The sequence below is a fragment of the Megalobrama amblycephala genome, linkage group LG11 (assembly GCF_018812025.1).
Source record: "Megalobrama amblycephala isolate DHTTF-2021 linkage group LG11, ASM1881202v1, whole genome shotgun sequence".
Classification (NCBI taxonomy): Eukaryota; Metazoa; Chordata; class Actinopteri; order Cypriniformes; family Xenocyprididae; genus Megalobrama; species Megalobrama amblycephala.
Window position 1 is genome coordinate 24,508,832 of NC_063054.1, and position 25,030 is coordinate 24,533,861.

At 35.3% G+C, this 25,030-nt stretch overlaps 1 protein-coding gene across 4 annotated transcripts in view; it reads right to left on the reverse strand.

Moving 5' to 3' along the window:
- The window catches only part of stxbp5a (syntaxin binding protein 5a (tomosyn)), a 112,713-nt gene that overhangs the window by 57,840 nt on the left and 29,843 nt on the right, over positions 1–25,030 (reverse strand). For all 4 annotated transcript variants that reach the window (XM_048206900.1, XM_048206899.1, XM_048206902.1 and 1 more), the window contains exons 3-4: positions 13,874–13,955; positions 8,765–8,865 (exon numbers count right to left, since the gene is read on the reverse strand). In XM_048206900.1, coding sequence (XP_048062857.1) covers positions 8,765–8,865; positions 13,874–13,955 — 183 coding nt within the window. The remainder of the gene's footprint in view (positions 1–8,764; positions 8,866–13,873; positions 13,956–25,030) is intronic.

Here is a 25,030-nt window from a genome sequence, read left to right on the forward strand (position 1 = left end):
ATAAAATCCCAGTAATCTCAAGTGTCTATTTTTAGAGATGTAACAACCTGTGTCCAGATTTGCCAAGATATCAAAGTCTGCATTCATACTGACATTTCAATAAAATATAAATAAAACTCATATACATTACCCCCACTTAGTTCAAGACCAATTTACCTGAGATATGCAATTCAGTCAAATTTTATAGACTGCATGTCTACAACTAATTAATTTATTTTGTTTAAGCAAATTAGGAGACACGTTTCATAACTTCCATAGCATAATTTCCAGCTCTATCATGTCTCCTTAGCTATGAAAGAGCAACTTTTGGGAAATACTTTTTTCATGTGGGAACTGGAGGTGCGATAAGCTGCACCAAAAGCTAGAGCATATAAAATTTAGCTCATTCAAAGTCAAGATATTGACAATCACAAGCTCCATCAATGAACCACACAATTTTCTTTCAACCAAACATGTTTGCATGTTATTTGTCATTCCTGAGCATAAAAAAAGCTTCTTTTAGCTGAGCTGCTAGAGTTCTGCTTGCTGTACATCCTAGAGGGTCAAAACTGCAGGAAGTTGAGTTACTGGAGTCAAGGGCTGGGCTTCTGTTTAATCACCACTAAAACAGACATATTATTCAGTCCTAGGTCTATCTAAATATAAACACAGATGTGTGTGAGTTTAAGAAACCAATACATTCGGTTCCCAAAACGTGCATGCAGCCTGAAGAACAAGTATATTTTCAGAAAAGGTAGAGCACATGGTATCAATTTATGGACAAAAGGCTTGTTTGTTTTGGAGCTGTGCAAACGGCTTGCCTCTCACCCCTTTCACACTCCTTTTTCCCAGCAACACAAGTGCACACACACACCTGCCCCAACACTTCACGCCAGCACCTTGCAGCATCATGAATATATTCATGAGTGGAAGAGTGTTGAGAGAAATACCATGCATCAAACTCAACACATTTCTTTCCTCTGTCTTTCAGACAGACACACACATGCACACACACACACAAACACCAGCTTGGAGAAGACGTTGAAAGACAACACAAGTTGGACTGCTGACTGCTCTCTATTTTTCTCTCCCTTGAGAAAGGGCAAAAACAAAAAGAAAAGAAAAATGTAAGAGAAAATATAAGATATGGACAACTGCAGCATTAGCCTCTCCACTGCCCTATCATATCTGGAGCACCCATTATGAAATATATCTAATGATAACATACAACTTATCAATTGACTTTTTAATTAGTTTAATATATATTAAAATATATATTAAAAAAAAGTTTATATATATATATATATATATATATATATATATATATATATATATATATATATATATATATATATATATATATATATACTTCAACTTTTTATATATATAAAATATAAACTAACCGAAACAGTGTACTAACAGCATAAGCTAATAGTATAATAGAGTATAAACTAACAGTATTGGTGACACCAGTATGTTTAAGCTCTTTAAGGCCCATTCACGCCAAGAATGATAACTATAAAGATAACTATATTAGCATCCACAACAGCAGTTCTGTTTATTCTAAGCGCATGCTTGTCTGTCACTTTAAAGGTGCCCTAGAACCCTTTTTTTAAAAGATGTAATATAAGTCTAAGGTGTCCCCTGAATGTGTCTGTGAAGTTTCAGCTCAAAATACCCCATAGATTTTTTTAAATTCATTTTTTTAACTGCCTATTTTGGGGCATAATTAGAAATGAGCCAATTCAGGGTGTGTGGCCCTTTAAATCTGGTGCTCCACGCCCCAAGAGCTTGCGCTTGCCTTAAACAACATAAAAAAAAGTTCAAACAGCTAATATAACCCTCAAAATGGATCTTTCCAAAGTGTTCGTCATTCAGCATGTCTAATCGCGTAAGTACAGTGTTTATTTTGATGTTTACATTGATTCTGAATGAGTTTGAGGCTATGCTCCGTGGCTAACGGCTAATGCTACACTGTTGGAGAGATTTATAAAGAATGAAGTTGTGTTTATGAATTATACAGACTGCAAGTGTTTTAAAATGAAAACAGCGATGGCTCTTGTCTCCGTGAATACAGTAAGAAATGATGGTAACTTTAACCACATTTAACAGTACATTAGCAACATGATAACGAAACTTTTAGAAAGACAATTTACAAATATCACTAAAAATATCATGTTATCATGAATCATGTCAGTTATTATTGCTCCATCTGCCATTTTTTGCTATTGTCCTTGCTTGCTTACCTAGTCTGTTGATTCACCTGTGCAGATCCAGACGTTAATACTGGCTGCCCTTGTCTAATGCCTTTCATAATGTTGGGAACATGGGCTGGCATATGCAAATATTGGGGGCGTACACCCCGACTGTTACGTAACAGTCGGTGTTATATGTTATTTGCCTAATAAATGACAATAATATTTTAAGTTTTAAACAAGTTTTTGACAGATTCCTAAAATATAATATAATATATTATATTAAAATATAAATGAACAAATGTAATAATTTGAGATTAATTGTGATTTATTTACAATATACATTTCCTAAAATATATGTCTTGGGTGAGTGAACATAAAACATTTTGTCAAAAGTACTATCCATTTCTTTACTGCGCACATACAAAAATAAGGTCTTTTCTGGTACTATTTCCATAATTAGATGATGATCCTTCTTCTTTAATTAATTCATTAATTAGCACAGGGAAAAAATATGACATCTACCACATCACTCTGTGTCACGATTCCCTGTGTCTCTGTGTTCAAGAACTTTTGTTTTGATGTTCTTTTGTCTTGATGTTTCTGGTTTCAGTTCCTGTGATTTAGTTCCTGTTTCCATTGTCATCTTGTTTGTTTCCATAGTTGCCTTTCTTTGTTACTATGTCAACTAATCACCTACACCTGTCCTTCATTTAGCCCCTGGTCATCTTGTGTATTTAAATTCTCAATCTTCGTCTGTTCTTCATCTTGTGTTAAGCTTTCCTGCTGGTATGTATCTCTGTTTGGTTCCTAGTGTTTATTAAATGTCAAGCCTCATTGTTGTGGATAATCAAGTCAAGCCAGCGAGTGACACATTGAGAGTATGTCATGTAAAGAGAATTTAACATGACATCTACAAGTCTACATCCACACGTCTATTCCCAGATGACTAGGCAAAATGTATCTGCCACATCAAAATACACATAAACATATATTTGTTTTTGTTTTTCTATCATGGTTGGGGCACTCCATTGACTTGTATTGTTTTATACTGAGCTAATGATATTTTCTATCCTCTAAAAAAAACCCTTGCTGTATTTTATTTCATTAAGAAATGATTCAGTATTTTTATTACACTATTATCCTCATAGGGACATTTGGAAAATGGAGGCCAGTAGTTTTGTCCAATAATGCAACTCTGGTCCCCTCAAATTCGGCAAAACCTGACCCAGAAAAAAACCACACACTCACTGCTTCTCTCCCACTTTCTTCTCAACCAGACAAACCACATTCGCAAATATCAACAGCCTTCCACGTGTGAAAGTGAGGTGCGTCTGTGTTCAGATGGCTTCTGCGCTGGTGTGATAATGAGCTAAATGAGTGTATTAGCATGACAGACGGATGCCCTGCACTCCTGACATTTGGCTTGCTCTTTACTGAGCCTTCGTCCTGCAGGGACACACACACCCACGCAAAGTCCAAATCCATTCAGGAACAACCTTAAAAACCTGCCAACCTCCCTGATCATTCATTGTTACAGCACCAGGATGGAGTTCTTTCATCTCTAAAACAGTGTATCTGTAAGATCAAAACGCCTCCAGAAATGTAAACAATGACTTTTTATTGGATTCATCTGGGAAAATTCATTTTACAGCTCTGAATGCTCAAGACACCGGGTTCACTAAACAAAAACAAGAAGCTTCAAAATCAAAAACAACATGTTGCTTCAGGCAAGCCAAACATAGAAAACACATAACTGACCAGCTGCACAACATGAGCGAAAAGAATCTGCTTAGAATGAGCTTTCCTCCTGTAACCGTTTACAAGGACAAATGTGCAATGTTTAAATCAGTTGAATTTCTCAAATCAGAATGTCTTGAGCACAGCAAAAACATTTTAAGAGAACACAGCCTAATATCTGTTTCCTCCAGAATGCTGTAATGTGCAATCTAGAGAGCATTTTCAGGAAGCACTTTCATGTCTAGCCCAGAAAAGAGTGTTTTTTAACAGGCTGTTCCTCTCATCCCTCTCTGGTTGTTGTAACATCTTCCGACAGCTTCCAGTCAGAACGTCAGCTTGTGTGATGCCCTCAGTGTCCTGACAGTAGGTCCTCCCAAAAATATACTTTCTGAAAGAAGCATCCTTCAACAACAAGAAAAGCCGATGCTTGTTCCTGAAGGGGTTGTTTATGCTGTATGTAGAATATTTACATTAACATTTTGCATTTTTTCCTTTAAAAAAAAAGATTTTTGATGCTGTTCACTTTATTTAAAGGTGCCCTAGATTCAAAAATTGAATTTACCTTGGCATAGTTGAATAACAAGAGTTCAGTACATGGAAAAGACATACAGTGAGTCTCAAACTCCATTGTTTCCTCCTTCTTATATAAATCTCATTTGTTTAAAAGACCTCAGAAGAACAGGCGAATCTCAACATAACACAGACTGTTACGTAACAGTCGGGGTGTACGCCCCAATATTTGCATATGCCAGCCCATGTTCCCAACATTATGAAAGGCATTACACAAGGGCAGCCAGTATTAATGTCTGGATGTGCACAGCTGAATCATCAGACTAGGTAAGCAAGCAAGGACAATAGCAAAAAATGGCAGATGGAGCAATAATAACTGACATGATCCATGATAACATGATATTTTTAGTGATATTTGTAAATTGTCTTTCTAAATGTTTCGTTAGCATGTTGCTAATGTACTGTTAAATGTGGTTAAAGTTACCATCGTTTCTTACTGTATTCACGGAGACAAGAGCCGTCGCTATTTTCATTTTTAAACACTTGCAGTCTGTATAATTCATAAACACAACTTCATTCTTTATAAATCTCTCCAACAGTGTAGCATTAGCCGTTAGCCACGGAGCACTATCAAACTCATTCAGAATCAATGTAAACATCAAAATAAACACTGTACTTACGCAATTAGACTTGCTGCATGACGAACACTTTGTATAGATCCATTTTGAGGGTTATATTAGCTGTTTGAACTTTTTTTATGTTGTTTAAGGCAAGCGCGAGCTCTTGGGGCGTGGAGCACGAGAATTAAAGGGCCACACACCCTGAATCGGCTCATTTCTAATTATGCCCCAAAATAGGCAGTTAAAAAAAATGAATTAAAAAAAACTCTATGGGGTATTTTGAGCTGAAACTTCACAGACACATTCAGGGGACACCTTAGACTTATATTACATCTTTTAAAAAAAAGTTCTAGGGCACCTTTAAACAATTTATTTTGATTCAACACCATTGTATCAGGTTTCTGGTTTAAATGTGATTGATTCATGTTAAATTGACTCGAAACGATTACTCTTTGACTTAACTTGATGTTTTCATATTGAAATAACATGTTTCAATCAAGTAAACCCAACCAGGACTCAATCAAACAGGATTTTCACTTCCCATTATGCTTTGCAAAGGGGCTGAACTAGGTGTGTTAATGTTGAAATAAAGTGTTATTTTATGCGGTTTTTAGGAAGATGAGAAAATGGAAAGACTTTTTAATGTTTACTGTTCTATTATGTTGGTATTTAAAAGTTTCTGTTAATTAATAGTTTTAGGGTTACCATTGTGGTGAAGTGTTGCACTTGTGCTTGGGTTGAGGACCTGCTAACAAACTTTCAAATTACTTTAATAAGAAAGTAATCACTGTGGTAGTGCTCGGGGTTGCATTTCCCAAAAGCATTGTAACCCTATGTTGATTGTTAAACCATTGCCACCAATGGACTTATGATCAATTTAGGCTTACAATGTTTTTGGTTAAGGCAATTTAGGATGAATCCAGTATCACATCTAGATTTCTAACACAGAACATCACAAAAGTTATGTAAATCACAAAATTAAACAAGAAGAATTAATTGTAAAAATCAATGTATATGAAAACTATTTATTTATTGCTTTTTATTTGTTTTATTTTAAATGAACACAATTGATTCTAGTTAATTTAGCATGGTTGATTCTATTGGATTTTACTTGTCTCAATCATGTGGAACCACTGTCCATGATTGAATTGAGTAAGTTGGACATAACTATTTTACATAGATTCTTCTTTAGTCAGTTGTTTTGTCAAGCTGTGCCCAACAATAGTAAATAAGTTAAATCAACCTTAATAAATTAAGTTGACCCAACGTAAGTACATTAAATTGGAAGAATTGCATAATGCTGAAATAAAGCAACTTAATCATGTGGAAATCCTTTCCATGATTTTTTTTATGTTAGTTCAAAGAGTTATTTTTTTGAGTGTAGAATTCTTTTTCATTCACTTAATTCAAAGCAATCCTAGTCCTATTGTGAACAATTCATGTTGTTCAAAAAAAAAAAAAAAAAAAAAAAAATACATCTACGTAAACTTTAATAAACACATTATTACTACAGTCAAACCAAAAATTATTCAGAAATGTTTAATATTTTTGATATATTTTTACTAGTGGATGCAGGACACTATAGTTCATTTATGTAAGTGAGGATAGCAAAATAAAGTAAACTGTGACATATTATATCCAAAAATTCTTCATACAGTGGATTACCAGTAAAATTGATAAAAATTTGGAAACAAAAATTATTCAGACATTTTGACATGACCATATTTTGCTTAAGTAATTAAGATTCATTTTTTCTGAGACAGTTTAACTCTGAGATCTTGTCATATTTTATTACCATTTTTTTTTAACTATAGTGAACAAAACTGGGACCCACTTTATATTAAGTGGCCTTAACTAATATGTACTTACATTTAAATTAATCATTTGACACAATGCACTTACTGTGTTCATACATGTTTTTACATTGTAATTATATTTTAAAAACGCCTGCATGTAATTACATGTGTAATTAATTTCTGTAATTACATTTATAATTACACTGTTGACCTATCCCTTAACCCTTAAACCTACCCATACCACCAAACCTGTCCCTAACCTTACCTGTACCCCACCTCAATAGCAGCAAATGTGATTGCAATTCAGTATGAACCCAATAAGTACATTGTACTTATTTTTTTGATGTAAGTACATAGTAGTTAAGGCCACTTAATATAAAGTGGGACCCAAAACTGTATGAATTAAATGTTCAAGGTGTCTGAATAAATAAATATATATATATATATATATATATATATATATATATATATATATATATATACTATTTTTTTATCTTATTATGAACAATTCATGTTTTCCAAAGTTTCAAAGTATTTGCTGCATATCTGTAATCAATAAATATTTCTTTCATAAGATATCACTAAATATCACTATTATGAATTTGTTACATTTTCATAATCATTAATATTTTTTTTCATAAAAAATACTATATTTTGATCATTTTTATTTATACCATTAAAAACAATTTGTCTCTTTTTTTAAAGAATTTAAATTTTTTTATAAATATATAATAATATTTTATATAATAACATAAAATTTAATTAACATTTAAAAGTAAATTATACTTTTAATAATTAAAAAAATAATTAATAATTATATAAATTAATTATACATACTTGTCTAAAATTAAATGACTCAGAAATGCATCGCATTACGCAAGCAAAATGGGTTCTGAACGCCAATTCAAATTAACTTTATAGCTCAACACAGAGACATTTTGTTTGCACTCAGGGGCACAGCCGCCCCATTGTAGCCTCAGGGATGAGGCAGGTCGCAGAGGGAAACACTTTCTAAATGTCAAGCGCACAGACACATCAGTTCTATACCTATGACCCCTGCCTGTATTTTCTGAGGCAGATACACACGTGCAGACAGACCTGCACACACACACACATGCAGTTATGTGGTAAAAATTTGTTCGACCCTGAAAGCCGCTGTTGGCGAGTTGTCACTCTCATCAAGAGAAGCAGTGCAGATTATAAGTGAAGGGCTGGCTCATCTCTTATCAGAGTCAACAGCTGTCCAAACCGAATCAGAAGGTTACAACCTTCCTGCACTGATCTATAGCTATGAGTGTGATTAAAGGTCTCACACATTCTTCAATACTTGCCACACTGATTGAAGTGTCCTTAGTATGAACACATGTCTCTGTTGAGGACACTGTTTGAAATAAGCACCTTTTTATGCTTTTAAAGGGAATGTGTCATTGAAAACGGGATGAAATAAAAACAATTGATGTGCAATGTAAACATACCCTCAAAATTTGCTCTCTTCAAAAAATATTCCTCTAAAACTAAATTGCTAACTTTGCAGGAAACCTTGGCTAACATCATAATTTGATTAAAAAAATGCCTCAAAAGAGTCAAATAAGGCTTCTGTCTGGATTAGTTCAAATTTGCTCTTTTCCCACTACTGTTTGCAAACATGACTACACATGTTGTCTCGCCTCCCTATGCGACCAACAGAGAAATGACTGTTGTGTTCTGGGCTGCACCTGGGTGCCAACAGTGAGAGCAAGTGGAAGTCAACTGGAATAATAAGAGAGTGAAAGAGAGAAGCAGAGGTATCAGATGTGAGTGTGGGCCCACAGACTCCACAACACCAGCTCTGCCACACACACAGTCATGTATCGCTAACACTGATCAGCAGTCTACATGCACACACACGCTCAGAGCAAGTGTAGATTAAGTGACCGTGGCTGACCTCTCCTTGTTGAACTTGAGTGAGTGCAGTACAGCTGGTCTCTTCTGTCGCAGGTTCCACAGGTGAATACTGTCATCGGCCAAAGCGCTAACCAGCGCCCCCTACATGACAGAAAGAAAAAAAGACAGAGAACGAGAGCGTTACAAATAGACCTTTAATAGTCAGTTTAGACAGCATAATGAATTTAATGCAGATGAAAACGAGGCTGTGAGGGATAGACGTACAGTCTTTACAATGGCACGCACTGCGATCACTAGATCACGTAATTTTTACATTTCACAACTTTTAAAACTGTTTTGTCTCCTGAGAGATTTTTTGGTCCCACTTTATATTAAGTGGCCTTAACTACTATGTACTTACATCAAAAAATAATTACAATGTACTTATTGGGTTCATATTAAATTGCAAAACACATTTTCAGCTATTGAGGTGGGGTACGGGTAAGGTTAGGGAAAGCTTTGGTGGTATGGGTAGGTTTAAGGGTAGGTGTAATAGTTAAGGGATGGGTCAACAGTGTAATTATAAATGTAATTACAGAAATTAATTACAGATGTAATTACATGCAGGTGTTTTTAAAATATAAGTACAATGTAAAAACATGTATGTACACAATAAGTGCATTGTATGATTAATTTAAATGTAAGTACATAGTAGTTAAGGCCACTTAATATAAAGTGGGTCCGATTTTTTTGTAAAGACTTTTTTTTTTTTTTCAAATGAACAATCGGATTGTTGTTAAACAAACAGCACAATCCATTGAACACACTGTACTTCTATCCCTCACAACCTCGGTTTATTTCCTGTCAAAAAATAAATATGGCGCTACCCTGACTAATGTCTACACACATACACACTATTTAAACAGTCCTTATGAAGTATTTTTTTGTGATATTTTAGCATATATACACAACCATTTAAAAGTTTGAGGTCAGTAAGTTTTTAATTGATCAGAAGTGCCAATAAAGACACGTATGTTACAAAAGATTTATATTTCAAATAAATGTTGTTCTTTTGAACTGTCTGTTCATCAAAGAATCCTGAAAATCCACACACACATGCACAACTGTTTTCAACATTGATTTCTTGAGCACAAAATCAGTATATTAGAATGATGTGAAGGATCATGTGACACTGAAGACTGGAGTAATGATGCTGAAAATTCAGATTTGCCATCACTGGAATAAATTACAGTATAAAATATAATAAAAATAGTTATTTTAACTTGTAATAATTTTTAAATTGTAATTATATTTGTGATAATGTTTGACAATATTACTGTTTTTAGCCTTGGTGAACTTTGTTTTTATTAAAAAAAAAAAAAAAAACACACTTTTGAATGCTATGTTTACATTATCAAAACCAAGACACAACAAAGTCAAATTTTATATATATATATATATATATATATATATATATATATATATATATATATATATATATATATATATACACATATATATATATATACACACACACACACAACATTTTTTGCATTGCTTTTTTGTACTGGCAGGGTAATCAGTCAAACACAGCAATGCCCATTACCCTTCTCATACGAATGCAACACGATCTCATTGAAAACACAATAAACTACCTCCCTTTGAAACTTTATTAGCTGATGTTGCTGTTTGACAGTGTTTTTTTCCACTATTCTAGCTTATATTTGCTTTACATTTTTGTGTTGTTCATTAACATCCAGATTTTCGTCAGAGGCCCTACCTGTCTTGTCTGCTTGGAGAAAAATGCCCCTGACACATACCATACTTTGGAAGAGATAACCTATTCATTCTGCAACATTTCTGGAGGGCTGGAAGATTCGAGATACAGTGGTGGGAGGTGAATATATGTGTGTGTGTGAGAGAGACAGAACTGAGTGGAAAAATAAATCGAAAGAGAGACAGTGTGGGTGGGACAGACAGAGGGGAAGGAGGAGGAATGCTACCACAAAATATCTCCTTTCCATCTAGGCGCTGGCATATTCAGACCAAATACACACAGACACTGCCTTTTCTCTGGTTATAGAGGCTGAATATAAAACAGACAAGAGTCTGTGCTTTGTCCCAGGTGTGTGTGTGTGTGTGTGTGTGTCTGTCTGTCTGTACTGGCTCTGCTTGGTCTGCTGAGCCACAAACAAACAATAACTGAAAATATATACACAAAATGTGTACTAATGCACTAATGAATGGTGAAGTAACCCAATGAAGCCCAACCATTTCAACCACATCTCTCACCTAAAATAGAACTATCATACAGCAAAAAAAATCAAAACTATTTTTAATCATTACATTTGATATTCATTCTTAGACCAGGAAGGCATTTTATTTACATAATCATTTCAAATAAAAAAAAGTATACGATATTTCAATTATTTTTGACATGATAAAATGACATACTTTTTATCATAAACTAATAAAATGTGATTGAATCATTTCATTCACACTGCTTTTAGTAAATAGCTAAAACAAATGGCAGTTTTATGTGTTTTAATCATTTTCCCAAAAACAATTTTTTGGGGTCTAATGTCAAGCAATGCATTATTCTTCATCCTGAATAGTTTTATATTATTATTTGACAGTGTTAATTCAAGCTTTCCAGTAGTTAAACTGAGAGAGCATGGTGCTACTAAAGTAGGGGTCATTGGTTTGATTCCCATGAAAAACAGTTACAGAAAAAGCACATTTTGAATGCATTTTCAAGTCACTTTGGATAAAAGCAACTGCCATCCAAAGGGTCTAAAAATAGATATCGGGGCGGTTTCCTGGACAGGGTTTAGCCAGGATAGGCCTTAATCTAGAATAGTTAATCGTGGCTTAAAAAATGGCTTTCTGTAACACAGATTAAGTACAGATTACTAAAACCTGGACCATGGAGTCCTGAATTAAAATAAACTAGATTAATTTAAAACCAACTGTGCTCATCTGAATTAGCATGAGAGAGGTTGCCTAGAAAGCATGGAATGAACCAAGAAAAGCTTAAAATTGCATGGAACTGAGAAGCAAATCCAAGGAAAACAATGGCAGCAGAAAAAGACTGCAATCCAAAAAAAAAAAAAACTTTACTAAACAAGAGACAGTTCTTTTAAAGCAAGCAAAATACATCAGCTGTGGAAAAAAAAAAACGTAATGCCTGGAAATCTGTTTGTAATGAATTCTATTTAAATAGATGAATTCTATATATATAATAATCCTATGATTATTAATGCTTTTGTTTTGTCCTTTACATAGCAACAAACTAAACATAACTGTTTACACATGTGATAATCAGTGATGGCAGTCTAGAAATGATACTGGTTTGATCCAAAGCACTATCATAGTGGTTGTTTCATTATATAAAAAAGGCAAATCTTGTTAGCAGGTCTCAACTCAAGCACAAGCTCAACACTTCACCACAACGGTACACAGTAAAATCCCCAGAGTTAAATCAACTCTGCTCAGAGTGCATATGGTCCCTCTCTAAATAGTGTTAAAGTAACACTGAAGTTAATGAAATAATTAAGCAATTAATAAGGCTGTGACTGAAGTCGGATGTAGTTCTTGTGTTTCTCTTTTCTTCAGTGATTCTGCTTGTTAACAGCAGGTGTTCATCACTAATGCACAATCATCACTTAATTAATTGTTTAATTATCTCATTAACTTTAACTCTGCTTTAGTATTATTTTAACACTATTTAGAGAGGGACCATATGTACTCTGAGCAGAGTTGATTTAACTCTGGAGATTTTTCTGTGTAATCTCCAAAAAAAAAAAAAAAAACTAACATTACAAAAACTTTTACATAACAGAACAATAAACAGTAAGAAGTCTCTCCATATTCTCATCTTTCTAAAAAATGCATAAAATAACACTTTTTCAACATTTACTCTCCCAATTCAGCCCGGTGCAAAGCATGATGGGAAGAGAAAGTCCTGTTTGATTGGGTTACTTGACTGAAACATGTTATTTCAAAATGAAAACATCAAGTGAATTCTAGTAACCATTTCAAGTCAATTTAACATAAAGCAATGACATTTGAACCAAAAACAATGGTGTTAAATCAAAATAAACTGTTTAAATAAAGTGAACAGCATCAAAAAAAAAAAAAAAAAAAAAAAATTATATATATATATATATATATATATATATATATATATATATATATATATATATATATATATATATATATATATATATATATATATATATATATATACACACACACACACACACACACACACATAGTGTATATCAATATCGATATACTGTATATCCAAGTAAAACATGTGTCTTCTTTGAAAAACAACATTAATCTGAAGTTAAACCTGCCTCCTGGTTTAATTTAAGCCTCAATTTAGTCCTGGAGTAGCTCTAGTCTTCCTCCAGGAAATCAGCTTATTAAACTCTGGACTAGAATAAGTCTAGGACTATTTTAAACCATGAAAGAAAAAGCAGATTTCTGTTAATCTGGTTTAAAGGCCCATTTTATTCTAGGACTAGGCTTAATCTCTGTCTGGGAAACTGCCCCATCATGTTTACAGTGTGTCAAATAACTTCCTTATGACTGCTGAGAAGTCTGTTCAAAATGACCAACTAATTTCAAGATGTTTATTCTTATTAAGGATACTGTGTGTTTTTTTCTTTCACATATTTTAAGAATAAACACAATATATTTAAACATCACAAAATATATTTAATGCATTAAAAAATATTTATTATTTTCTAACATCTAATATCCTTTTTTGTAGTGCACAACTGAAATATGCTGACTAAAATGGCAAATGCACAGAGCAAAGTGCTGTTATATCCTCAAAAACAGTACAGTGAACTAATCGTTTTGACACTAAGGAGCACAATCTACAAGACAGCTTAATGTAAGAGATCCCTGTGGTCTTGACTGTGGGCAACACTCTAGGGAGAAAATGGTAATATCAGCTTCCTCTGTAGGATCCCTCCAGGCCCACTCTGGAGGACAAGAGGGTTTGTGGCAGCAAAGGCTCTGGGTTAAGGGATCATCTAAGCCTCTTGAGGCTTCATCCTGGATTATTCAAACTGCCACTTGAAGCTCCATGGGAATAGGCTCTCAACATGAGGTTGAGCAGAACACAGAAAGACGGGGAAAAATGTGAAACACTCACTTCATTTATGAGAAACTGTAGCTGGATGACGGCTGCTCCACTCTCGTGCTGACAGTAACACTCCACACCGGGTCGGCCGAATCTGAAAGGGTTCTGAGTCAAGGAGAGAGTCAGGAAATCGAGGCTAACAAGATAGTGACAGTTTTGGGTCAAAATCTGAACATGCCACTTATTGTTTCTGCATTTTATTCTAATTTTTTTAATTAAAGGCACTGTTCCAGTTAAATGCGTGTCAGTCATTGTTCACCCTCTGTGGACATACAAGTTAATTACCTCTGCCAGTCTCTCTGGCATTGCTGCTAGCAATGAAGTCTGTCAGTCACTGTCAAATCTTCTCTCTGAAAGCCGACAATAAAACATAGCAGCCCACTTTATAAGTATTTTTGTTGTTTTGACAACATTTCCCAAAGTCATAGGCTCTCTCTGTCTGAAAAGACTGTCACAAAGGTCCCGATTTACCAGAACCCAAATAACACATCCATCTTTAAAAGATGTTTTTCCGTGTGGTAATAGTACTGAAATGTTTGTGTTACATGGATATTTAGTTTGTATATTCCTGGTTTTCCTGTGTTTCCTGTGTTATCATCACTAGATTGTTACCTTAGTTACAGATGTTGTACATCTGTTTCTATTTTAATTCTAGTTTTCATGTGTATGCATGCCTTCAGTTTGTTCTGCCCAGTGTTTGGTATTGTCTTTACATTACATGTTTATGTAAAGCTGTCCCATTCTTCTTTTATTGTTGGACCGCGTTTTTTGTTTTCTTTTGATCAGTAAAGTTATATGATGCAACTAGATCCATATCTCCTCGTCTTCATCTTCATTGTGGTTAAATACAAGAAAATTAAAGTATAACAATTAATGTATTTTATAAAATCTGTACCCGAACCTAACTGACCCGAATCACTTCTTACCCGAATCCGACATGCATATTTGTTTTTTCAAAAAGAAAAACGACCTGAGACAAACTAGATAAAATCAGACCCGAGTCTGACCCGATGAAATTTTTTTAGAATCCGACTGGACCAGAATGTAAAAAGCTGCAGTGTCTGCACAGCCTGCAGCCCCGCACGCCAGTGCAAGATGACTTTGGAGGCTTTTATAAATCTCAGGGGGGCTAACGGGGTGGGGGGATGGAGTTCTGTGGGGATGTGTTCTAGCTGAGCCCGAATGAACCTATTTCCATTGTGACGTGTCATGCAGGCGCGGTAATGCTGTATGACATATCTAGCCTATCACTTTTATTTTATTTTTCCGTGTTTTATCCAAAATATTTACAAACTTGTTAACTATATCATGAACTATATGTGTTGAAAGGTGTTAAATTGAATCTGAGGTGGCATAAATCAGATCCGCGGAGTCCTTCTCGGTTGAAATCACATTCAGTTTAGATCGCTTTCCGCATTTAAATCGCATTCTGAGGATGGAGCGGTGGGTCCTTCAGATCATTGCAGGGGGGGCGTCAGACGGCGGGCCTAAAGCGGGGACTTTTTCAACCGTGGATGACACAGACCAAAATCAGAGATGACAAATAAGACACCACGGCAGGTGTAGATTTAAAGGTCCCGTTTTTCGTGATCCCATGTTTCAAACTTTAGTTAGTGTGTAATGTTGTTGTTAGAGTATAAATAAAATCTGTAAAATTTTAAAGCTCAAAGTTCAATGCCAAGCGAGATATTTTATTTAACAGAAGTCGCCTACATCGAACGGCCAGTTTGGACTACATCCCTCTACTTCCTTCTTTAATGACGTCACTAAAACAGTTTTTTGACTAACCTCCGCCCACAGGAATACACAAAAAAAGGGGGTGTGGTCTTGTTGCGCTCCCACGGAGAAGAGCAAGAGTTGCGTTTGTAGAGTGTGTTTGTCGCTATGTCGTCGAAACGCTGTTATTTTCATCCCGCAGTCCAATCACCTTTGTTTGGCCTTCCCAGGGACGCTGTACTTAGAGATCAATGGTTACAATTTATGTTTGACTCGGTTCCCAAAAATTATAATCCACATGTAAAACTATGTGCAGCACGTGTTTACAATAACACTGAGCGCGTGCATCTCCACGTTATGGTAAGAGTCGTGACCTTTCCAGGCAAGGAGCGCTAAGCTGCTGTCGAATCACAACACAGGAACCGCTGGCACAATCAGAACTCGTTACGTATTTCTGAAGGAGGGACTTCATAGAACAAGGAAGTCATCAGCCCGTTTTTATGACAGTGGAAACAGCGGTATACAGATAAGTAAATTATGTGAAAAATACTGTTTTTTTTTACACGTGAAACATGAACACATGTTATATTGCACACTATAAACACAATCAAAGCTTCAAAAAACCACAAAAAACGGGACCTTTAAAAGTATGCCCATTTTCCTACCTTATTTGTAGATAAAATTCATTTTCCGATCCTTCTTTGTAACGTTTACATTAGCTACGTTTTTAACCGGTGTTGCCAGATAATGTAGCCTATAGCCTACTTATTGTATGTCAAAAATGTAGGAGAATGGATTTTCACAAATTGTTTTGTTTGAGAAAAAACATGAAAATATACAGTTATGGTTTCATTTTTGTTAATTTGATTTAGTTGATTAGTTTGGCCTCAACTGCATTTAGATGGTTTTCTGTAATCGATCTGGCAACAGCAGATTGTTTTTCCGCTTGGGCGAGCACCTCCAAGTAGAAAAACTGCTCATAAGTGTTATGTTCCACCTCAAATGACAGGAAATTTATATTTATGTTAATATTAAGAAGCAAATCCCCACACTCATTCTCTTGAATGGTTAGGGTTTATGTTGAGCATGCATACTGCTGCTGCATGCACCAGTAGCCTATCCTGGAGGGTTTGGTAATATAAACATAGAAGCACATATTGACAGAGAAGAAGGGGGATAATAATGTTGTCATATAATTATTTAATATGTATTTGTTTTTAATAATACGATATTGTTAAACACCTGAAACATATAGTGGAACAGGTTTTCTCAGGTCTGTTTAGTAAAAGCACATTTATTTTAAATTACCCGAGACCTGAGGCTACTAATATCAGTCTTGACCCATGTCCGAGTCTTGACCCGGACCTCGGGTTTCCGGATTCAAGTGGACCTGTGAATACCTCTACAACCAGGTCAATCAAATCTTTCAGAAAGTGTATGAGAGGTGCAGAACTTGATAAAACAAATTATTTTTATTTTTTTTTAAAAACCTTTGAGCCAATGAATGCTGTGCATTTAAAATTTGAACAAATGCTGTTAATAGTTATAAAGAGGGAATTTAACTCACAAAGTCACATATTTATTTAAAAAAAAAAAAAAATGCTCACAGAAAGGTAATTTACAATTCTTTGTTCTAAAAGTTAGCGGTAACATCATCCATCATTAATAATAAAAACTTGCATCAGAAAAAAGCATTTTGTATTAATGCCAACTGCCAAATAGTTAGTGAACACTAATTTCTCAGCAGGCTCATTGGGTGCCTGGCACGTGGTGTGTGAATGTGCGTGTCTGTGTTTGTGCTGTAGAGATATAATTTGATGATAACCTCTACTGGGAACCTGGGAACTGCACACATTCATATTTCCACAGCAAGGAGAGACAGAAAGAGAAAGGGAAGGAGGCAAGAGCAAAATGCATATATGCATATGCAATCATGGTGGTGGAAAATAACAATTAAAACAGATTAACAGTGATCACTAGAGCTCAAACTGTTGGCACAGAGACACGAAGCAGACAGCAATGTACAAGCATGCATAAAAAAAACAATGGCGTGTAATGGCGTCTCACACTCGGAAGGATTACAAACACAGACACACAAATGTCTGATGTTTGTGCGAGTATTATGAGAGAGAAATGTTCATTATAGCCCTCGATCCGATCCCATTCATTGAATTAATTCTATGAGGTAATTATATTTAGATATATAGATAGATAGATTCATAATAAAAGCCAAAAAAAAATTGATTTCATGAGGACATTTAAGTGTACATCAATTTGTGGTGCTAGAATTACTTTGGTCAGTTTAATTAAATTAAACTGATATCTATTATTCTGAACGTTTTGCATAGCCCTAATGTTTGTGTAATTTTTTCACAATTTCTACAAGCTGTAACAGAATGTTTGTGGGTGCGGGCGGGAGCAGATACAAACATTGCGGGTACGGGCGGGAGTGGAACAAACACGTTGCGGGAGCGGGCGTTAATGGTCCGAAATTCAGCGGGAGCGGGATTAAGAAAACAGTACTCCACAGGGATCTACACTGTTGCTCTGAAATGACACTTTTTAAACTGCATTTTAAAGTTGCACTGTAGAGTGCAGACAGAGCAGCCTTCATCCATCACCAAGAGGAAGCCAATACAGTCATTCAGTGGCTCATCCCGTCCATCCATCACAGACACTTTGAAGTGACAGGGCTGGAAGATACCGGAGGAAATTTTGTGTGCCGATAACGGCACGCCTTGAATCCTCATACATCCTCCGACCACCTGTAGCCGTCTGCTTTGGACCCCCATCATGTAATGAGGAAACACACACACACACAGCGATCAGATGATATGGTGAGGTCAGGGGCAATCGGTGTTGGTCAAAAAATAATGAAAAGAGAGAGAGAGAGAGACAAGACATACTGGCAAAAAATGCTATTGCAAGAGAGAGGAGAAGTATATCGCTGAATGAATGACAGCACGGATCTGAAAAAATGTCAAAAACTTCCAAACATCACAAACATGTTGATAAGAGGGCAAAGCAGAAGACTGGGAATGCTAGAAAGAGAAAGACATTGCTGACTCTGTGCCCACACGCAATAAAGTCCAGTGGGCTGTTCAAGGCTATAAAGAAAACACCTTTTAAATCTTTTCATAAACAGCAGTGAGCACTATAAGATGTTGCCATCCATTACTAGACAGTAACCATGCATTAAATGTATTCATTATGGCTCTGTTCCAAAACCTAGTGAGCTGTCTACAGAGGCAGCATTTTAAGGCATCATAAACACAAATGCTGTTCCACAATGTAGGCAACTAAATTATACATAAATTCAAAAGGCTTGGCATATATCTTTTATAATGCTTAGTGAAATAAGTAAATCCAAAATGGCAGATGAGGTGAGAGGAACATTGATTATAGACTTATATTTCATTTGATGCCGACAAGCAATGATAAAAAGGCTACACTTTATTTTACAGTACATGTACTTATAGTGTAAGAAAGTGCTGGTAATATAAGGTAACTACATGGGTTAAGGTTACACTGTAAAAAAAAATCCCAGTAAAATTTACGGTAAAAAACCGGCAGCTGTGGTTGCCAGAACTTTACCGTAAAAAATACAGTAGCAACGTAAAAAAAATCTGTTAAATTTACGGTAAAATAACGTATTTCATTAACTGATATAATGTTAATTTACCAACCTAATGAAGTACTAATATCTGTTTTGTACCTTTATAATACACTGACAGTCACCAAACACAGTGGTGATAAGAGTCACATGATGAATCAAAGTTCATCACAAGCACAAGCTGAGGAGGACAATACTAATATATAGAAGGTGCACACAGTGTCATTCACACACACACACACACTAAACACCATCATGGTAACATGCATGAAATTTAAAAAATGCAATAAACATTAATTTAACAACATTAGATGTAACATAAAACCCTAATGTACATAACTGATTAGAAAAAAATGAGAAAAACTAAGAAGAAACAGAGTTATTTCAACGAAAATATATCAAATGTGAAGTGTCACGCAGGGAATTGTGGGAATGTCAATTTACGGTTTTTCACTGTAAATTTTACAATGAATTGTTATTTTTCACTTCCAAAAACTGTGAATTTAACAGTATTTTACCGTAAAATTACATTAAATGTACCATTAGATCTATTACAATTATTCACCGTATATAGTATGGAAACTTTATGTAAACCAATTGACAGTTTTTCACCGCAGCATTTTTTTACTGTTTTTTACTGTTAAAATCATGGTCATTTTTTACAGTGTAGGTTTAGGGGTAGGTTCAGGGTTAGTACCTAGTTATAACCCAGTTATTGTATAATAAGAACATATGTACATGCAGAACAGGTCTGTAAAATAAAGTGCTACCATAAACAGTTTAGTGTAATTAAATAATTGCTTTGTATTTATCTTACTAACATGCTAACCTCAAACTCTTTTGAAGTCAATTGTGAGTTGAACCACATTTTGCAACCGTGGGTGATTCATTTTTAAAATACTAACTAATGTTTTGCTGTTTTTTCAGAGCTGTCTTTCAAAATTTGCATACATGGACATTTTTCTTTTCTCCACATTCTTGGATAGATCTTCCATGTGATATCTAAGGTCTTGTGTGTTGTATAGCTTGCGCTTTACAACATTTTAACATGGCAGGAAAAGATGTACACTATGTGGCAAAAAAAACTGACCAAAAAATGAAACTGGTTAAATATTAAACACAACTGTCAATCAAACATTTGAATGAGATAAAATGAATGAATGACAAACAGACAGATCGATAGACAGATCTTTTGGAACAGAGCTAAAGTGTGATATTCGTGAGTGTGCGGCTATATCAAAAGCATCAAGACAGTCAAAAGTAGGCTAAAGGAGGGACAGAGAAAAAAGCAAGAAGAAACAGAAAGCAGCCTAGGGGGTCAATAGTGACGTTTATTCTGCTCTGACGTCAGGAGTGTCAAGTCATGCTTTACCCTAAGAGAGACAAGACAACACACAAACACATGAATATGCACACCGAGAGCTAACATGTTAGAGTGAGTTCCAGTGAAGCTGACAACTGAGTGTGAAACACAAGCTTACTCTCTGCTTCTTTCCCATGCTCCTGGGAATGATTAATTTGTCTAATACGCTTTCTAAATAAATAAACTCCAGAGGCACGTTTGATTTATTGGGGACCCAAACAATTAAAGTTGCAAGCACTGTGGCTGTCGCTGCAACAAACTGACTTCACCTTGAGCACGCTTCAGTGCTCATACGCTCTCAAACAAGCCACTCTGCAGATACACTTGACACACAGCATGCTCTATTAAAACATCCTGGACTCAGCAACACCGTAATCAGCTAACATGCAACCAGGGATGATTCATTTTAATACATTTACTAATGTTTTGCTGTTTTTCCAGAGCTGTCCTGTCTTGGGAAATTTGCATACATGGACATTTTTCTTTTCTCCACAGTCTTGGCTTCCTTCCATTTGATATCTTATAGTAGTTCTTATGTGTTGAATTAAGCATGATAGCTTGCGCTTTACAGCTATGATTTTCACACAACATTTTAACTTTGCTAGAAAAGATGCAAAAATAAATGTGGCAAAAATAAACTGACCAAGATAAACTGGTTGGATATTAAACTCAACTGTCAATCAAACATTTTTGTCTATGCAATAGATGAAAAAACAAGAAAATCCCGCACACTACCAACTTGCAAAACAATAAAAAAGGTTCTTTATTAGCAACGTTTCGATCGTATGATCTTCATTTGCCTGATGAAGATCATACGATCGAAACGTTGCTAATAAAGAACCTTTTTTATTGTTTTGCAAGTTGATAGTGTGCAGGATTTTCTTGTTTTTTCATATTTTGACATTACTAGTCCTTTTTCCTACGCACCTATCTATGACCTACAGGTGTGCGACGCTAATTGATCATTGATTGTCTATGCAATAGACAAAGGGATAAAACGAATTAACGACAAATAGACAAAAATACAGATACATGTCACAGTGAGGAAATTTTCACCTGCATATATATATATATATACATATATATATATATATATATATATATATATATATATATATATATATATATATATATATATATATATATATATATATATATATATATATATATATATATATATATATATATATATATATATATATATATATATATATATATATATATATATATATATATATATATATATATATATATATATATATATATATATATATATCGCTTTTGAATGTGTGCTCGCTTTTCACTTTCGCTTTCAAATTCGCGATCACACATACTCTGTGTATAGGGAGCGGGGATAGATTTTACAAAACAGAGCTAAAGCGTGATATTCATGTGTGTGCGGCTATATCAAAAGCATTAAATCCTCCGCCATTGTCTTGTCAGTCATCTCTCCTTACCCCTATCACATGATAAGTGAAATCTGACCGCTGCTGCACTGTGCTGCGACTTAGTTCAGTTCAGTTTATTCATCCCTTAAAAAATATAGTTTGCAAAGCAGAACGTCTGTTATCCAACTGAACTAAGTGGTTTTTATTTCTATAAAAAAGCAAAATGACAGTGGGGGCAATGCTGCAGTGGGCAAGTAATGTAATAGGTACAGACAGACAGACAGATAGACATAGATAGATAGATAGATAGATAGATAGATAGATAGATAGATAGATAGATAGATAGATAGATAGATAGATAGATAGATAGATAGATAGATAGATAGATAGATAGATAGATAGATAGATAGATATTCTTGTTTATGTGGTCATCTCAGGAAGAAAGACAAACTGTAAGAAGTATACAGGAGGACTCAAATGAAAGAAAGTGCTGTGTGCATCATTAAAAGCCTCTCTCTCTGTAGGTGGGTGTGATTGATTTCTGGAGATTGGCCAGAGAGTATTAATGACCCTGTTCTTCAGGCTAAATTTAGATCTAGCGTTCACCACTCACAGAGGATGATGTAGACCCTCTAAAACACACACGCACACAAATACAAGAGCTAAGAAGCTTGCAAAGGCAAAAGAACAGGCAAGAGAGGGACAGGGGAACTGAAAAGCTAGTAGAATCTTTTGTAGCAAGAGGCCAACAGACAAAATATATAGTGCAATGTAGAAGCAGTACAGTCTTTAAACTTTTTCAAGGGCTTGCCAAATTTGAAAGTGGGACCATCTCAGTTGTTAATGAGTTATATAAGCTGAATCAGTTAATTAAAGTTTCTGATAAAACTAAATTTGTGTTTTTTAAACAAATCATATTAAAGGGATAGTTCACCCAAAAATGAAAATGTTTATCTGCTTACCCCCAGTGCATCCAAGATGTAGTTGACTTTGTTTCTTCAGTAGAACACAAATGATGATTTTTAACTCCAACCGTTAATGTCTGTCAGTCAAATAATGCGAGTCAATAAACATGCACAGACAAATCCAAATGAAACCCTGCGGATCGTGACGACACATTGAAAATTTGTGCATGCAGCACTCGTTAGTAAGGTCTGATCGCGCTCTGACAGCGGCAGTGATGTCTCGCTCTCTCATGCGCGAGACATCACTGCCCCTGTCAGAGCGCGATCGGACAAAACGAATCGAGTGATGAATGCAGTTGGACATAGTGGTGTATTAGAGGTAAAAATGATATAAATACTGTTCGGTTTCTCGCACAAACCGATCGTTTCGTGTCTTAGGACATCAATGTGTCATCACGAGCCGCAGGGTTTAATTTGGACTTGTCTATGCAAGTTTTATTTACTCTTATAGTAGAAGTTCCCATCCACTAGCATTATTTGACTGACAGACGGCAACGGTTTGAGTTAAAAATCATCATTTGTGTTCTACTGAAGAAACAAAGTCACCTACACCTTGGATGCGCTGGGGGTAAGCAGATAAACATCAAATTTTCATTTTTGGGTGAACTATCCCTTTAACATTCAATTGCAAAGATATTAGCTCAAATCAAAGATTACAGCTAGGATATACAGCTTTAGGACTTTGCTACAAGACATTGATACAGCTCACAGTGCTTTATCTCATTCATATGAGTCTGTGAAATGTCTTCTGACTGTATCTCTCATATCAAATGTGCTTTGCGTTTAAGATGAATAGATAAATAGATCAAGACATAATCGATGGCTGAAAGACAGAGAAGCACACTGGGTATTGTGAATGAAATAGGATATTGCTACCCATGGGAAGCAACAAAAGACATTCCAAACACCAAATCAATCAACATTTAAACATAAGGTGAGGCTGTGAACCATTTATGATGCTGTATCTGATACCCTGTGAGAAGTCTCAAATTCACAAGTCATTATGGCTGTTGAATAAATGTTTTGATACAAGTTGTCCTATTAAAATGCATTGCCCCATGAGGGAAGGTTAGACTGGTAACTGCAATGCATTAACATACTTGAAATGTGCACCAAGCACTAGGAAAATACAAGTATCGGATCTGGATTCCGTTTCGGCAGATACTTAATATTCAATGACTGGGATCGGATCAGGGGTACAAAAAAAACTTTTTGTAGAAAAGTTACACTATTTTGAAAACACACCGTCATGCTACTAAAAAATACAGTTTGTAGCATTGCTTCCATTGGTAAGTCTCTCCTCAACACTGGAACGCACACAAGCAAAAACGTCATGCTTTTTGGCAAGGCGGTCTACTCTGACTTCAACAAGGTCATGGCGCATGCAATGCTCTCGCAATAAAGATGGGTAATATTTAGCTTTTAATTTAAGAAATGGAGAGCCAACTCACACTGAGAGACTTTACTGTCTTCTCTCCTGCGTTTCCTTTTAAGGGTACAGCAAAATCAACTGCTCTTTCACTATCTTATCTGTCCAAGGACACCATATAGCACACACAGTCAAGAATTCCAACACTGGAGCAATTCCCAGGGCATAGTACCGATAAGTCAGTCATTAAAAGGATGGAAAAGAAGGAGGAGAAAAAAGAGAAGAAAAGGTGAGTACAAGAGACAGAAGGAGAGACAAGTGGGGAGATGGAAGAGATAGATGGAGGGAGGGGTAAAAGAGAGGGAGAAAGAGGAAAGGGAACAAATGAAGAAACGATAACAGAAGATAGAGAAGCAGGTATAAGAACAGAATGTCCCAAAGTGTTGGCAGGGAAAACATTCTGTTCTGGGCCGCTGATGATTTAAGTGAGTTTTTGAATTTGCTTCTCTGTTTTTCAGATTGGGCATAGAAGAAAATGATTAGCTATTTTCAATTAGCATCAACAACTTGTGAATAAGTTGAAGAGTTGTCCGTGGGCAGCAGGCCAAGTTAATGAGCGTTGGTCTTAACCAGCTCCATCAATTGGTGAAAAGGAAAATTAAAATTAAGCATGATGAATGTGAATAATAAAACGTACAAGCACTGAAACGTGAAAGTGAAAGAGCAAGACAGAGAAAGAGAGAAAAAAGAAGTCA